This window comes from Myotis nattereri, assembly GCF_964212035.1.
Source record: "Myotis nattereri genome assembly, chromosome: 6".
NCBI lineage: Eukaryota > Metazoa > Chordata > Mammalia > Chiroptera > Vespertilionidae > Myotis > Myotis nattereri.
The window spans coordinates 29,225,261-29,242,887 of NC_138081.1; the positions used below are offsets into that span (position 1 = coordinate 29,225,261).

Consider the following 17,627-nt stretch of genomic DNA (forward strand, 5'->3'; position numbering starts at 1 on the left):
AAAAAATAAAGGCTACAAGCACTGTGATTAGCAGAGTTTTTTGGTTTTTTTTAATCACATCTTTAACCCATTGACATAAAACCAAGCCAAAGCATGAGATGTGTTTCACAAAGGCCCATAGACTCTGAATGGGTCTCTAGAATTCTGTTAGGGTGGGAGACAATACAATTTTTTTGCATGTGTGGATCCCTCTAACTCATATTCTCCTCTGCGAAAGTGGAAAGATTGAGGAAGTAGGCTTTCACTTCTTATATCTTTACTAGAGGCCTGATGCATGAGATTTGTGCACTGTAGGGGGAGGTCCCTCAGTCCAGCCTGCACCCTCTTACAGTCCAGGACCCCTCTGGGGAAGTCTGCCTAAGCCAGCAGTCAGACATCCCTCTCACAGTCCGGGGATCTTGCAGTCTGGGACCCCTAGCTCCTTACCACCCACCTGCAGCAGACTCAGGAGAGGCTCCCACCACTGCCGCTGCACTCGCCAGCTGTGAGTCCAGCTTCTGGCTGAGTGACACTCCCCCTGTGTATGTGCACTGACCACCAGGGGGCAGCTCCTGCATTGAGCGTCTGCCCCCTGGTGGTCAGTGCACATCATAGCAACTGGTCATTCCACCGTTCGGTCAATTTGCATATTAGGCTTTTATTATATAGGATTCTTTCATCCTCAATTTTTCAGATTTCCCACACACACCTACATTCAGACATATCACTCATACTCGCACAGTCAGTCACACTCACACACAAGTAAGATAGAATCTAAAGTTTGTCACAAGTAATGAAGACCCTAAATCACTATTCCTTTCAGGAGATAGAAGTTTGTTACTCTCTCAGATTACAATCTGAATGTGGGCAAATCGAGTTCTGCCCCACAAAACTGAGGTTCCCTCTTATCACTTCACCTTGTGTGGCCTCCATCCCCTGGGGCATTACTCCAGCCACCTGATCTGAGGCCAGCCAGCAGGAAGGGTAAAGGCAGAAAGATGGAGAAAGGACCAGGAGCAGAGCATCTGTTCTTTAAGGAAGTTCCTCAGAGCTTCCGTACAGCACTTCTACTTAATTCCCCTTGCACTGAACCTAATAACATGACCATACTCAGCTACAATGGAAACTCAGAAATGCCACTTTGATTTTTCAAACTTTGTTCCCAGCTGACATATTTAGGTGTTATTACTGGAAAGAGAGGGGCAAATGAACATTGGCAGACAACTAGCAAGCTGCCATGGGCTTGCTCCCTCCTCTCCCTGACATGATGTAGTGTGTGGTATCTCATTCTCAGAAGATTCAGGGAAGATTTCCTTTCCTTGTTCTACCCGCCCTACACTACCTTCCTCTCCACCACTTCATCCACAAAGATCCTTATTCTTCTGTATACAAACACATTCCTGCTCAAAGAAAAAGGGCGAGGAGCAATTAGTGAAGGACAGACCAACTGTCACTATTTAAGCTACTGAGTAGAGTCGTCCCCCACCCCCCACCCCCATCTGCGGTTCTGATTTTTCATGGTTTCAGCTATTCTAGCCACAATCTGAAAAGATGAAATGGAAAATTCCAAAGATAAACAATTCATAAGTTTTATTTATGTTTTTACTGATTTGAGAGAGAGACAGAGAGCAAAAGAGAAACATCTATCCCTGACCCAGAATCGACCTCTCTGTGCACAGGATGATGTTCAACCAACTGAGCCACACCTGCCAGGGTAACAATTCATAAGTTTTAAATTGCACGCCCTTCTGAGTAGCGTGATGAAATCCCACACTGTCCCTCTCTCTCCGAACAGGACATGAATCATTCCTTTGTCCATCATATCCATGGTGTACATGCTAGCCACCCATTGGTCGCTCAGTAGCCCTGTGTGTTATCAGATCCACTGTCACAGTATCACAGTACTTGTGTGCAAGTCACCCTCATCGTATTTAATAGTGGCCCCAAAGCTCAAGAGTAGTGATGCTGTCATTTGGATATGCTAAAGAGAAGCAGAACGTGGTTCCTTTAAGTGAAAAATTATGTATCTACATACAGAAAAAAACCCCAGTATATTTAGAGTTCAGGCCTATCCTCAGTTTCAGCATCTACTGGGGGGTCTTGGAATGTAATCCCACAGATAAGAAGGGGCTACTCTACTACAAAGTTGAATAGGAGAGTCTGAGCCAAATTCTAATCCTCAGCTCGTGTGTTTGCTATCTAAATCGAGAACACAGTCAGTTTTAATTGCACACAAATCTCCTGTTTGATCCTGAGCACTAGAATAGGGTTTTCATTTGCTGGTAAGTGGATGTTGGCATTTTTCCCAAAAGAAGCTAACCTTTAGTGATAGTTACAGTATTATCTCATTCAGGTCCGGAACAAATATTCTCTAGAGAGACACCAACCTCTGTGGGCAGCAGAATCAGTCATTTAAATACAAATTTAAGCTGCAAGCATAGCCCTCATTATCTAGGCAGTTGTTCTCACACTTCACAAAGCACCAGCGGTATCTTTGAAATCTCTAGTTTCAAAGAAGGGAGCAAAGCACACAGAGCCCACCCACGCCCACACGCATACCCATTCCACCTTACTTTATACATTGGGCTTCTAGGTGAGGCATTGTTTTAAACTATGGTTTTAAACACTTGGCCTCATCATTCCCAGCCTGAATTCTATTTCTTGTGGATTTTTTTTTTTCTTGCGGACCTTATAGCCTTGAAGTTCCTTGGCCTTTGAATAGTTGCTGATGAAGAAGGGTAAAAAGAGAAGGGACATATGGGAACACTCTTGCTGACTTGTCATCATGACATATTTTTGCCAAACTTATTTAACTTATTTGGAAACATCACGATGAGGCTTGCAAAATAGATCCCCAGTATGTCGTGATATCGTGAGATTATACTCCCAGTCTACTTGTCTCCCTGGCAGTCACAACCGGTCTGTATAATTTAAATTATTTTTAAGTGATGTAAATTTTGCTTTCTAATTCTTAAGACATTTTTATTGTGTGAATATACATGTTGCCTGAAAAAAAACCCTGAATATTTGATCAAGGTCAACATCCACAGGAAATGATGACCCCCTGGACAAGACATGGTGAGTTTGCGTAGCACAGCCCCACGGCAACTTTATTGTCATCAGCGTCCTCTCAGCAGCCCACTTCGTCTGTCAGCCGTTCCATGGCGACAAAATAGGACAGCGACAGCACTTGTAATCTTCTTGTTCATTACAAACGCGCAATCTTTTCTTTCTGCTAGCTCGGCTACTGAAGTCACAAACCCACATCTCTAAAGGAATCCGGAAGGGAATCCATGCTAAATAAAATACTCCAGGAATTTATTTCTCTCCGCACCTGTGTCTTCATTTTCCAGCTCATATTTCTTCATGGCAACAAAATACCGAATGAAAGTTTCTCCGAGAGCCTGTCGCAGACATGGGTCTTCCTCCAGCGCCACAAGGGCATCTTCCAGCTTCAAAGGGATCTCAGGAGGCTTTGACAGGTAGAGCTCAGGGCTGTCATCATCCTCGGGGCCAGGCAGGGCACCATCGCGGCTTTGAAGTCCGTCCAGACCTGCTGCCACGGTGGCGGCCAACACCAGGTAAGGATTGGCCGTGGCTGAGCCCAGCGTGTTTTCTACCCGGGCGCCCTTCTCCCCGTGGCACTTGACATTAAAGGCGCAGCTGTTGTCATTGTAGCCCCACGTTGTGGGCACGCTCTCCTGCTGCCCTTTGCTCTCCTTGGAGTAGCGTTTCCGGCAGCTGCCGGCAGGAGCCAGCAGGCAGCTGAGCGCGGCCGCGTGTTTCAAGAGTCCGGCCACCCATCGCCTCCCGGTGGCGGAGAGCGGCCCGGGGCCGGGGCTGCTGCAGAACAGATTGTTCTCCCCTCCCACATCCCAGAGGCTGTGAGACAAGATTCCTGAATGGCAGAAGCCAGTCTCGATGAAAAAGCTGGTGATGTAATTGTATTTCCGGGCCACTTCTCTGACGCCTGCTCTGAGGGTGAACGCGTTGTCGGCTGATCCGATGCCAAATTCGGGCAGCAAACAGATTTCCACCTGCCCGGGCCTGGTCGAGGAGGAGAAGCTCTCCACATGGGCTCCGGTGCGGCCCAAACCATCGACGAGCTCCTGGATGAAGGGCTGGTCGTGGCTGTTGAACAAGGTTGCAGCGGGAAAGGATATGGTCTTGGAATTGATCACTTCGGGCGCCCCGAAAACGCAGAAGTCGTAGAGGAAAGCAGAGAGCAGGGAGAAGCCCGCGCCCTGCAGCTGGCGCAGCTGCCGCTTGGCCATGTGCCGCGGGGACGTCAGCAGGGGCTCGCCCGTCACCGTGAACGTGTCACAGATCACTCTCGCCGTCCTCTCGGCCCATGGCAGCGCCCGAAAGGTGGACAGCTCGGGCATCAGGACGATGTCACTGTTAAAGCATGTGGCTCTTATGTGATCCACTTCGTGGCCCTTAGGACTCGGCATCAATTCGAGATAGCCTCGGGGCATGAAAACTCCGTGGGTCACTTTTTCCTAAAGTTAAAGGATAGAGAAATCAAGGTTTTGAAACTTGAAAGCAAACATAAATGGGGAAGGGAGGGGTGACGGAGGGGAAAAAATGTGTTTAACATCTATTAGTTAACATTAACTTAATTTTAATTTTTTGAAAGAAATCCCCAATGGTGCTTTTATAAACAACTCATTATTGTTAGCCTTGAAAGGCTTCCTAGGCTCTGGAATCTGAAAATAGCCGTCACACGTAAAAGGTATGCTGATTAGGAAAATGCCTTTAGAGCAAATGACAAAGGTCAAGTAAAGCCTTATGGAATTATTTGAAATGGTCGTGACCAAAAGTACTTTCCAAAGCTCTTTTTATATAATGGCATAGTTCCTAACGCTTCGGATAAGGCTTTCCTTCGGCTTGTCCTATTGTAATCCCCATGGTTACCTGCCTCTCAGAAGTCTGCAGCAGAGAATTGGAAGTCCTCAGAGAGCTGGGTGTAGTCAGTCCTACAGCACACACCTGAGAAGCCAGGTCTGCTGGCAGCTGCACTCCTCTCTTCATTCACTTTGACATCCCTCTAAGAATGAGCTACCTACCTCACAGCCGCACAGAGTCCCAGAAGCCTTGCCTGTGAATGTGGACCTGTATCTCCACCGTTACTGCTTCCAAAATGTTGTAGCTTTCAAGTCAGCATGAACTGGGGCTCACCAAATCTGATTCTAGTCCTGGCTCTTCCATTAATTATTTGTGTGAAGTTAGGCAGCTCGGACTATGTACCTCGGCATCCGTGTCTATGAAACAGAAGCTAGACTAGGTGATAGCTAAGGCACTTTTTAGCCCTGTACCCTCTTGCGTTCCATGGATTTGGTCATTTATTTAACTTTTGCTATGTGCCAAACAACAGGAAAGTGATGAAGTTATAAAGTCAAACAGACCCACACAAAAACCCAATTTCTAGAAATGGTGTAATAGGAATATCAACAAGGCTTCATGTGTGGAGGTTTACATTAATGGACAGAGGAAAAAGCTGACTAGAAAGTGTGGTTCCCATGATGCCAGTGAGCCTTTTGAGGTTAATAAAACGTACTGCCATTCTGCAAGCCAGATTGTTTCCTATATTACCTCCAAACCTCAAGAGCGTGGCTACCAAGGAGGTGTTGGTGCTAGCAGACACAATCTACTAACCCACTCTTCTGCCTTTGATTGTGAGCCACTGCCTCCTTCACTCTCCACTGTCTCTACACATACTTTCAAATGCCACTTGACTTGGCTGATTCAAAACTGCTTTTAGCAGTAATAATGTTGAGTAAGGCCCTGACTGGTTTGGCTCAGTGGATAGAGCGTCGGCCTGCGGACTGAAGGGTCCCAGGTTTGATTCCGGCCAAGGGCATGTACCTTGGTTGCGGGCACATACCCAGTGGGGAGTGTGCAGGAGGCAGCTGATTGATGTTTCTCTCTCATCGATGTTTCTGGCTCTCTATCCCTCTCCCTTTCTCTCTGTAAAGAATCAATAAAATATATTTAAATAAATAAATAAATAAATAAATAAATAAATAAATAAAAATAATGTTGAGTAAGGTGAGCACTATTCATCTGCTGCCTAATTTTTTAAGTCATTCATAGACTTGTCTATATAAACTTTACACACAAACACACATTATGGGATTTTAGAGTACTTTAGTATGAAATCCTTTCATTCAAATTTTCGCTGTAAGAAATAATGTGATTTCCCGAACTTGTCAGTTTTTTAGTTTGAAAATCTGTATGTTAGTACTGTATCTAAAATGAGGAGGGATGTATTTTATTCATGAGACTTCTAAGAGTTTCTGCAATTTAAACCTGTGTTTGCATGCACTTGATTGTGAACAATAGAGAACAGCTTGCTACCATTTTACTCTTCATGAATTTAAAGAATAGTAAAAAGTAACACTTTACCTTTCAGGTTATTTAATCTGTGTTTTTCTGAGCACTCTTTTTAAACTGTCATTTTCTTTATTCTTTTATGAACATTCAGAATGCAAACTACTCTTTCTTAGTAGTGGGAAATACATAAGTATATACACACAGACTTTGTTCATGACAATTGTTATCTTACATTATGTTTAAAAATATAAACAGTAGGGCAATTTCACACCACAATATAAATCACCAGCGAATCAATAAAAATTCTTACAGAATAGCTCCAATCTCTATGATCACTGACATTTGGACCATATTAAAGGTCACCTTTTGAAACAACCAAAGAATTAATCATGAGTTCTATATCATGTTTTGATTAAGTCAAAGATAGAAAGAATCTGCATACAATTTAAACAAAAACTAATCCTTTGATAGAGCAGATAGTATAAGTTGGTTGTGTGGTTTAAATAAACTAATATTTGTACGGCATTGAGCATAGTGCCGGGCACATGGTGAGTTTTCTCTAAAAAGTAGATACCATCATTTTCAGAGGTTCCCCATTTGACCTTTTCCAATTATATAACAGTCTTTTCCATTACTCTTAGTAGATGGCTTGTTTAAAAAAAATCAATTTTTTTTCAATTTTATAAGAAAGAACACTTAGCTCAAATTAACAATAAAAGGAAATATAAAAGCAGAGCTCGAGGCATAAGGTGCAGTTAAAAAAAAAAAGAGGCAGTGGAAACTGAAGAGAAGAATCACTGACTAATGTCCCAGCTCTACCACTAACTGCCTGTACTATTTTTTTAAAAGCTTTCCTTAACTCCCTGGGCCTTACTCTCCTCATCTATAAATGAAGTCAATGGATTAGATTATGTTATATCTTTCCGTGGTCTAACAATAACTCTCAAATTGATACTTTATTTTCCCCAAAGAGAAAAAAAAAAGTTTAACTACTTTATAAAGATTAAAATTACTTTTCTCTAAGCCATTGGCAAATTCAAATTATTGACTCCACTCTTTATTTAATGAATTTCCCATACAGAATTGTATGTCTATATATATACAGGTAGCTTTATATATATATACAAACATACAATGTTTATTTTTTTAAAATATATTTTTATTGATTTTAGAGAGGAAGAGAGAGGAGAGATAGAAACATCAGTGGTGAGCAGACCTGGCTGCTCAGGTGTGTATTGTAGGACTGAGAAGGACTTCCAGTTCTTTACTGTAGACTTCTAAGAGGCAGTTAACTATGGGGATTACAATAGGACAAGCCATTGATCTGCTGCCTCCTGCATGCCCCTCTCCCCTACCCCCCACCTCTGGGGACTGAGCCTGCAAACTGGGCATGTGCTCTGACTGAGAATTGAACCATGACCTCCCGGTTCAGAGGTCAACTCTCAACCACTGAGCCATGCCACCTGGGACAGACACACAATGTAAACATTGGTTTGCACAGATTAACCTATTTTTAATGTGTAGTCATGATAAATGTTCCAAAATCAATTTAATCTTAAAGTATAAATATTCATGCTACACATAAATACTCATTCTCATTTATACCTTCAAAAGTTCCAAAATAAATTTGAGTTGTTTTGTTAAAACTACTGTACAATCATTAAATAATAATAATGGTAATGAAATGTATTAGAAAACTGGGGTTAAGAATAAATAGCAATTGCCCTATCTAAACTCCAGAAAAATAAAAGTGGTTCTTATATGTGAGACATTGAATAAGATAATGGAAAATATTTTCAATAGCAATAAAAAAAAATAGAATGCAGAAATTTTCTCTGTACATCAATTGTATCAATGCTCAGCAAATACAGGGAACATATTAAATTATATTTTCATAAAGGAGTTCCATTGAGGAACTAAAGTAAGGTTTTAAAAATGTAGTTTCAGATGCCATTAGTAGAATAAATGATTAGAAGTTGGCAAAAATTGAGTAACAAAAGCTTTATATTGAGGTCTCTGGCAAGTACCTGAAGTGCCAGTTATGGTTTCTTATTGATTGAAAGGAAGTCCCGTGAATTAGATCCTGGGCCTATCCACAGTAAATTTCACATTTTGTTATCAAAAGTAACCAACATTTGCTCTTGCCTGGATAAAGAGGAAACAATATCTGCAGGCTGATCTAAGTAATTTCTTACGAAACAAATTTGAATCTGTTAACAATTGTTTTAAAAGGTGTTTTGAAGACACCCAGTTTTTTTCCAGCATAAAGCCTATGAGAAAAACTACAATTTGATATCACAGTGATAACAATTACATATTTTTTAATTTAGAGCATGCTTAACAATTATCTTTTTTATATAATATTGACTGATGTCTCATTCCTAAAAAGTAATGTTTCAGTTGCACAATATACCTGTCATTAAAATGAAGACATGATATAAACTGAAAAAAATCTTAAAATCTTAGAACATATCCAAAACTACAATATTTCTTAATATCACTATTTTAAAGAACTTAATAGTCATTAAGTCATCCAACAATAGAGTATTTCTTATCAGAAATAGAAGCCAAAAGGGATATGCTTTTTATCTAGCAAATTCTTTCTATTTAATTATTTTTCCCCCCTTTTATATTTGCTCCTGGGTCTTCTGTTGCAATTTTCTCATGTCAAACAAAATATAATCTTCATAATTGCAGTAAGAGAGAAAAGATAATTCTGTAGAGGGAAATTATTCAAAGCAGAAGGACTAAAATTACCAGTCTTAATTAGTTTTATATTTCTATTGGGTAAAGGAATGGCTGTTTGGGAGCTGAAATTATGTGTTCAGCTCCTTGGGGAGCAATAATGTGTTTGGTAAGGAACAAGAGAAGAAACAAAATGAAGTATTGGTTTTCAGCTAAACTTGCTGTGTAGATTACAATAAAATAAGAAAGAGTAATAAGGACCATTGGCTTGCTAATGGTCATGAAATTACATTCAGTCATAACTCTACTTGTAAAACTCACCTGGAAGAAGTGTGCAGGGATACTCTTAGACCTGGACACCCCATGGAGATCTGTTGCTTCAAATCGCACAAACTGAAGGTGATTTTTGGCCATCTCTTTTTTAATGTGCTTCATTCTAGAGGAGAGTTGAGGTACCTTCAGAATTTGTGTGCTGTCCCCAGTGTCATCTGTAAAACAGAGAATGGTTCTAAAGCATTAGACCATGATGAAATGAGAAGCAAAAGGAGGCTGGATAGCAGTGGATTATTCTTTATGATTATTAACTATGACATTCGTGTCATTGGCTTAGAGCTAGAAATCTTACCTTTCTTACTTGACCTTACGTATTCCCAAGAACATTGTCTCTAAAGGACCTAGGAGATTGTTTATCACTTGGGACTAGGTGAAAGTTAACGTCATTTGCATAAGTACATAGCAATATCATATGTAAATACTTACTGAAAATGCCTTTGCTTATGGAAATTAGAATATATTTGCATAATTAGACAGCTTTGGCATCATGTAAATCTGTATATAGATGACTACCATTGAAAAGAAAACACTTTGAGCTCCTTGAACTGGTAATATCTAAATTAAAAGTTCTGGGGTTGTTTTGTTTTGTTCTGTTCTGTTTGCCAAAAGGGCTTTATATCTTTAAAATGTCATCTGAATCTAAGGCATCTACATCTTTCTGTCAAATTTAAAATTTGTGTCAATAAGCAAACAAAATAATTTTTCAAGAATGAGAGTGTAGGAGATGAAAGATCTAGACTGAGTACTCAATTTTAACATTAGAAACCTAGAGCAACCAGAAAACAAAAGATGGAATGACAAAAGGGGTATAGGCAGACCCCCCCCCCCTACCAATAATCACTAAAATTAGAAGCCAAAAAAGTTTTTTGTTCTTTTCAAGACGATTAAATAGTCTTCAAACTCTAAAACTTTACAATTAGAAGAGACTTTGGAGGTAAATAATCTAATCCAATCAACTCATTAGCTTGAGTCCCAGAGAGGTATGAGGTGCCCCAAATCACACTCCCAGTTCATTGCCAAAATTGAAACCAAAATCTGAACCTTTGGTTTCCAGTAGGTAACGCATCACCATAAAATGACTGAATCTATAATGTTATGGTGATGAGTTATAAAGCACATAGAAGGATCAGGCACACAGTACCCATCACAAATGTTATCTACCGTCCGCACCTTTGGAGAGGCAGCAGACTGTAGGGATTCAGCACAAACACTGGAGGTCATCTGCCAACCTCCAAATCCTGCCTTTACCCCAAAGACTTACGCTCTCTGTGCCTCAGCATTCCCATTGATACAATACACCTATAGGCTTGTTATGATGATGAAAGCCTATAGCACAGGCTTGTTATGACAAGTTATTTAACAGTTCCTGGAAGATAGTAAACACCATATCAGTGCTTCTTAAAGGCATAGAGTGAGCACCATTACTGTAAGTCTAGTAATGGTACTGTGATCATATGTGAATCGAATACCCATCAACCTGTCACATCCCTGACAGTGAGCAGCTTTAATTTTAAAGTGATACCTGAGTATCCTTTTTGACATATAATTAGGCTTTAAAAATAAGCATAAAGATGGACAGTTTAAAATATAGATCAAGTAGATTTAAAGTACATGAAGCATGAGGAAAACAAATTACTGGTTTCACCTATGCAAATATATTAGAGATAATGTCCTGTTACTGATACATTTGGCTACACTGTGATTCCTGAGGGTTTATTACTACCTTCCATTTAACACAAACAATTAAGCTGTAGCAATTACAGTATTTCATGCTAAATTAGCAGTTGCTGTGTTCCCAACCCATTCTGAATGATTGGGTATTCGGCACAAGTTAAATAATTCTCCTTAAAGAAAATAAAATTTATAAGCATGTTAAAATATGGAAATTTTCAGATAATCGGTATTCTAAACATCATGAGCAATTACATAAAAGCTACAAATTTAGTTTGTTGTTTTTTAATTTATCTTTATTGTTGAAAGTATTACAGATGTTCCCCTTTTTTTCTTCATTTTTCCCCAATGACCTCTCCTTCTCCCCACTCCCATATTTTAACAACATAAAAAGTTAGAATGTCAGATTACAGGTAATCCTATTAGTCTTTTACCTTATCTGTATCTTCTAAGTTTCTACAATAAATGTGTTATTTTAAAAAAATAAAAATATCAACCCACTCAAGATAGATTGTTGTTGTTTTTTAGTTACCACTACTATTTATTCGGGACATAGTCTAGGGAGCTGCAGAAAAATCCCTACCCTCATACAGCTTTATATTATTGAATGAGGGAACTGTAGACAATAAACATGCCATTGAATGCAAAGCTGAGATAATTTGTGGTGAAAAATGAATAAAACATAATCACCTAGAATATCAGTTCTATGGGATTTGATCACAATGTGCACAGGTCCAACCATCTATTCGGTTGAAGATCACCAAGTTTCTCTATGGCTGGATAGTGAGTATATGTATTAGTTTGCTAGGGCTGCCATAACAAATACCAGGTATCTTTAACAGAAATTTATTTCTTACAGCTCCAGAGGGTAAAGGTCCAAGGTCAAGGTGTCAGGAGGGTTGGTTTCTTCTGAAGATCTCTCTCCTTGGCTTACAGATGTCCTCTTTACATGGTCTTCCCTCTATGTGTGTGTGTGTGTGTCCGCATCTCTTTTTCCTATAAGGACACAGTCATACTGGACACCGGTCATATTGGATGTAGGGGAGACCCTACACAACTCACTCAACATTAATTACCTCTTTTAAAATCCCATATCCAAGTACAGTCACATTATGAGGTACTCGGAGCTTGGACTTCAACATATGAATTTCGGGGAAATTCAATTTAGTCCATAACAAATCTGATCTAGTTTCGTTCAGAGTCCTATTCACCACCTGCATATTGTATGACACATGTTACTGCCTGTCTTTCCCACTTGCATGTCAGCTCCAAGAAACCAGGGGCTGAGGTTTACCTGCTGCTGTAACCCTAGTACCTGTAGCAGTACAGGCATAGCATAGGCACTGGATGGCTTTCATAAGCAGGTGTGTGAGTCAGTTCATTCATTCATTCACTCATCAGTGCATGCTGTGTGATTTGACCTTGTCTAATTAAGAAGCAAAAATTGGCATCACATATTTTGGCATATATCCTAAGTATCCACTTTTCATTTGAAAGTTCATTTCTTTCACCAACTATGAGAACCCTACCCAACCTAATTTCACTTTTAAGGCAGTAACTACTCTTGCTGCATCATTGTCTGAATTTCTTTTCTTCAAATAAATCATACTTGTTAGTTACAATTAAACCTTTTGGTCAGCCCTTCCCAGATGCCCATGATGAATAGCAGGCAGATAATTGCTAGTTCAGGGTCTCATTTGTTTTTCTTACAGTGTGGTTCCTGGGAGGTGTTCTCCTTTTCCATCCCCTCAGAGGACTAATAAATTAAATCAGTGTGCTTTTTAGAGGAAATTTTACCAGTGTGAATGTTTAGGGGGAAGAAATCAGAAAATGCATACAAAAAAACATAAAACCTCCAAGCTCTGTAGCAACTAGAAGACTGTGTTCAGTGACAACAAGGACATAGTTCAGTTGTAGTGAGCAAGCCATAGTCACTTATAAAAGGCAGATTAGCTAGGCATGTGGGCTTTCAGAAATATTAGTTCAGAAAGTGCACTCCATAAGCATTCAGCTTATGGAATGCCGGGGATAATCTGCCACGCTCCCTTCCCAGGGCCTGCTCCTCTTTACCCACATGTCCCCTCTGAGAGCCACCCTGCTAGTGCAAATGTACCCCACCCTTGTGCTAGCCCCCACAGTGTTGGAAAGCCCAGATGGCAGAATAACCTGGTACAAAGCAGGGACAGAAACAATAAAATGTAGAAATGTGGGTGGGGGAGAGGGAGGAACTTTTCATATACATATGAAAATTCAGAGTAAGTATTATAGAGAAGAAAATACAATGTTGAAATTCCTTGCACTTATTTGGGGGGTTATTTTTTATGTTTAATTTTAAATTAATTTAATTTTAAATTAATTTAATTTTAAATTAATTTAAAATACACATGAATGTGTTTTGTTTGGGTTTGTAAACTTTTTGGTGCTTAGGGCTTTAAAAACTTCATCCTGCCCGGCACCAGAGAGGGAGCTTCTGAATTAACTAAATTATGTCAGTAATGGTACCCAAGCACCTCGCTGATTTGTGCAGAGACAGCTCATGACACAAATGACACAAATTCTTTCCTCAGATTTTTTGACTTGAGACTAAGCAATGAAAAATTCCATCCCCCTTTTTTGGCTGAAGGTTACAAATTGCTGTGGAAGAGCCAATGTGGCTGGCAGATGTTTTCGAATTAGTCTTCCCAATGTTTGAAAAATATTTTGAATGAGTTGACACTCAAATATCAGAAAATTTCATATAAAGATTTTGAGCTCAAGCTTTTCTTGATAAAACTCGATTTGAAATACTAGATGGATATGTCTTTATAGCAACCATTGGCTGGAGCTCTGAGGTAGCCTGGAATGGTGTATGCATGTTCTAATTCATGGATTGACAAATACCTTCTATAAAGGGCCAGATAGCAAATATTTACAACTTTGCAGGCCAAATGGTGTCCAACTACTCAACTATGCCATTGTAGCACAAAAACAGCCATAGACAATACATAAAGATTCTTTACAAAAACCAGCTCGCAAGCTAATTTGGCCCGTGGGCTATCGTTTGTCACCCTCTACTCTAGTTTCTCACAGCCAGCCCCGCTTCCTGTTTTCTTATACCAGCCCACCTCATGCATTTGTATTATTTACCTGGCCCCTGTACCACTTGTGTTGATAATCCCTGATGCTTAGGGGCTGTCAGTGCTCATGCTTTTCATGGAGAAATTCATGAAACCAAAAAGCACAGAGAAATGCAGAGATGGGAGATAGTGTGATAGGCCTCCCAAAGACTTTCAGACTATAAACCCTGGAACCTGTAGATTACATCAAACTGTATGGCAGAATGGACTTTGCAGATGTTATTAAGGTTATGTACAAACCTTAAAAATTAATATTGTTATGGATTATCCATATTGGCCCTTAAAGGCAGAGAACTTTCTCTAATTGTAGGAAGAAAAAAATATTATTTTGCGGAAGAAGGGGAATTCAGAGAGATTCCAGACACGAGAAGGATTTGAGGCATTGCTGGCTGAGAGATATAGAAACAGAGAGAGGATTCTAGGAGCTAAGAGCCACCCCAATTGGCAGCCAGCAAGGAAATAGGAACCTCAGTCCTGCAACTGTAGGGAACTGGATTCTCCCAATAACCTCAATGAACTCTGCCAACAACCTCAATGAACAGCAAGTGGATAGTCCCTGGAGTCTCTGGCTAAGAAGCTAGAGGTCCAACACTCTGATTTTGACCTTGCAAAACCTGTAAAAGAGAAACCAGCTCAGCCAACCCATACTTGTGACATACAGAAGTCTGAGATCATGAATTGTGTTCTTTCAAGATGCTAAGTTTGTGGTAATGTGTTATGCTGGCAATAGAAAACTAATGTATATGGAGTCCTGATAGCGTTCACTCCCAGGCTCTACTTCCTCCTCAGGCCCTGTGTGTAGTAAAGAATTTCCCCTTGCCCAAGAAGAGCACTGGCCTTTACCTCTGGTCCCTGGGAAGTCATCTCTAAGCTTTCGGAATTTCCGGCCTGACAAGAGTAATTTACCGGGAGCTTCTGGCCCCACTAGAATATCTAGCAATGTCATTTATTGTTGAGTCATGGGGTATCAGCTTGACCCTCAGCGGGACTGAAGACTCAGGTCAGTCACATGGCCAGTTGGCTGTGGAACCCCAATAAAGGTTCTGGACATCAAGACTCAGGTGAGCATCCCTGGTTACAACACTCACACATTGTTGCCGAGAGAATAGTGTTGTCCATGACTCCACTGGGAGAAGGCAAGTGGAAGCTCTATGCTTAGAACTTTCCTGCACTCCCCCCATGAGTTACTTCTCTTGGCTGATTTTAATCTGTATTTTTTCACAATAATAAACCATAACCTTGAGTATAATCACTTTCAGTGAGTTCTGTGAGTCCTTATAGTGAATTATCAAAACTAATTTTGGAGAATTCCCAAATATGCAATTAGTGTCAGAAGTAAGCGTTGTTTGGTGGATACTGTACCTCTAACGTCACAAACAGCTATTTCCTTACTTTCCAAACCTGTTTGTTCAATCCTTTCAACATTGATTCCCTCATGGGGAGAAAAAAAATACCTCTTTTTAATTAGTTTCTGTCATTTGGATCTCAGAGATTTTTAACCAATACATTCATAGTCCGAATTAGCCGTATCCCTATTAATAAGCCATAAATTTAGAATAACAGAATTTCACTTTTAGAAGACTTGAGAGATCATCCATTACAACCTTTCCATTTTCTAGATGAGCAGCCTTGTGTGTAAAGAAAACTGTAAAGCACTTTTATCAATGATAGCTGTATAAATTATTTTAAGTATTCTGACTCCCAGGCTAGCATTCCTCAACCAACATCACATTATCTCTAATTCACATACACATTTAGGACTAGTGGCTGGAACTATATGCCAGTTTGTCCCAGAGTCCTTACCAGTACAGCTGGAGTCTGGGTTGAATTCATTACCAGGAGCCCTGGCTGATGTTTTGAGAGGTGAGGGTTTCATCTCTGCTGTATGATCCTGGGAGTCCTTGTCATCTTGCGGATGCAATTCATCAGAGCCAGGTCCCACAGCTGGGTTGCTCGTATCCCCTAATGTGTGACACACCGTTTGTTCTTTGATCCTTTCTGTAGTAATACAGAAAAATGTTAAGGGATGTTGCCATTGTTTTCAGCTGTCTTCCAATGTGATATGGAGAGAAATGCTTGAGGAAATAATTTATTCCTAGGCGGTAAAATGCCAAATAAAGGGCAGTGAGCATAGTACACCCTGGTTGCAGGCCATAAGGGGGTGCAATGTCTCTAGAGAATTTAAAAATAATTTTAAAAATCTATAGAAAGTCTGACTGCTTTTGATTGCTGCCATGCACTGCCCTTTCCTACTGACCTGCCTTGGAAAACACCACTGCTCCTAGAATGGAGTCTGTTGTCCAGTTTAACTCCTAGGTTCAGCACTGTTTCAGGCCCATGAGAGTCTAGCTGGGATTCCAACATGTGGTATGAAAACGTGCCCCCACCTTTACTGTGCCCTCCCCAATCTTCAGTAACGATCTTTGTGCTCATTCTCAGAACAGAAATGTGCTTCTCTTCTTACGTATGTGTTGCTTCTTTTATATTCTCTCTTTTTATCCCACTGTATCTCCTCATTCTTCCCCCTTTAAATTCTGAATATTTTGGCTGATTGTTTTTATATATTTACATTGTAACCCTGTATTTGCCATCTTTTATGTTGACTTTGTACAAATAAATTTTATTTGTTTTTGCTTCTTCCATAGAAGAAAAGCAAATGTATTATGAAAATGTGGACCAAATAGAGATTGTCATTGATGACATATTCTTGAGAGATAATGGTAGCAAGATATTTGAGATTAAGTGTCTCATGCTCTTAGCTGAACAGTTGTACAAAGTACCTTTTGAGATAGACATATCCATTTCTCCTATTTCAGTTGAAGAAATATGTGATTTAGTGACTTTCTTTCTTGTCCTTCTTAATTTACTCATCCTGCTGCCTTCCGTCACATTACATTCATCTCTTGAATCCTGTAATAGTTAATAAACAAAAAGTCCAATCACAAATCATGCACACAACCAAATTTGGTTGTCAAGAAAGTATGATGATTGGAGAGCTAAATTTTAAAATTAATATAGGAGACTTTTATAATGAGGTAAATTTTGTCATTTCCACATCCAATTGAATAACTTAAAATTACAAAGCCCAACATTCTGCTGACAAGCTGGATATTCTATATCACCTTACATATGTGGTTTGGGAAATATCATGAAATAAATTAAGATCTTGTCCAACTAGTCAAGATTTCTATTCTTACTTTATACTCTGGAGTATTTTACATTATTTATTCCTTAATAATTTTGCATTTCAACCCAAAAGTCTTCTTTTTTAGCATCTCTAATGTCTTTGACCAGAGGCATAAGTACCTGAGATTTGATTCTCTTCTCTCTTTTTTCTTACCTCAAACTTATTGCATCAAAATTTACTTTACTTCAAAAAAGAACTTCATGAAATACTATTCTGTAACTGTGTTTTACAGTGTAAAACTGTCATCCCTAAACTGTTGTATAGCTTGATATGTAAAGAAAAAGATTTTTAAACAAAATAACCAAACCTCCTACACTCTA

General features: G+C 39.7%; 1 protein-coding gene across 1 annotated transcript in view; it reads right to left on the reverse strand.

Annotated features, from left to right (window-relative positions):
• Window positions 1-3,275: 3,275 nt before the first annotated feature.
• Window positions 3,276-17,627, reverse strand: part of LGSN (lengsin, lens protein with glutamine synthetase domain) — a gene marked incomplete at both ends in the record, with an annotated part of 28,277 nt that continues 13,925 nt past the window's right edge. Inside the window, 3 exons of the mRNA XM_081094154.1 lie at window positions 3,276-4,481; window positions 9,322-9,488; window positions 16,901-17,030. Of these exons, the coding sequence (XP_080950280.1) occupies window positions 3,276-4,481; window positions 9,322-9,488; window positions 16,901-17,030 (1,503 nt within the window). The remainder of the gene's footprint in view (window positions 4,482-9,321; window positions 9,489-16,900; window positions 17,031-17,627) is intronic.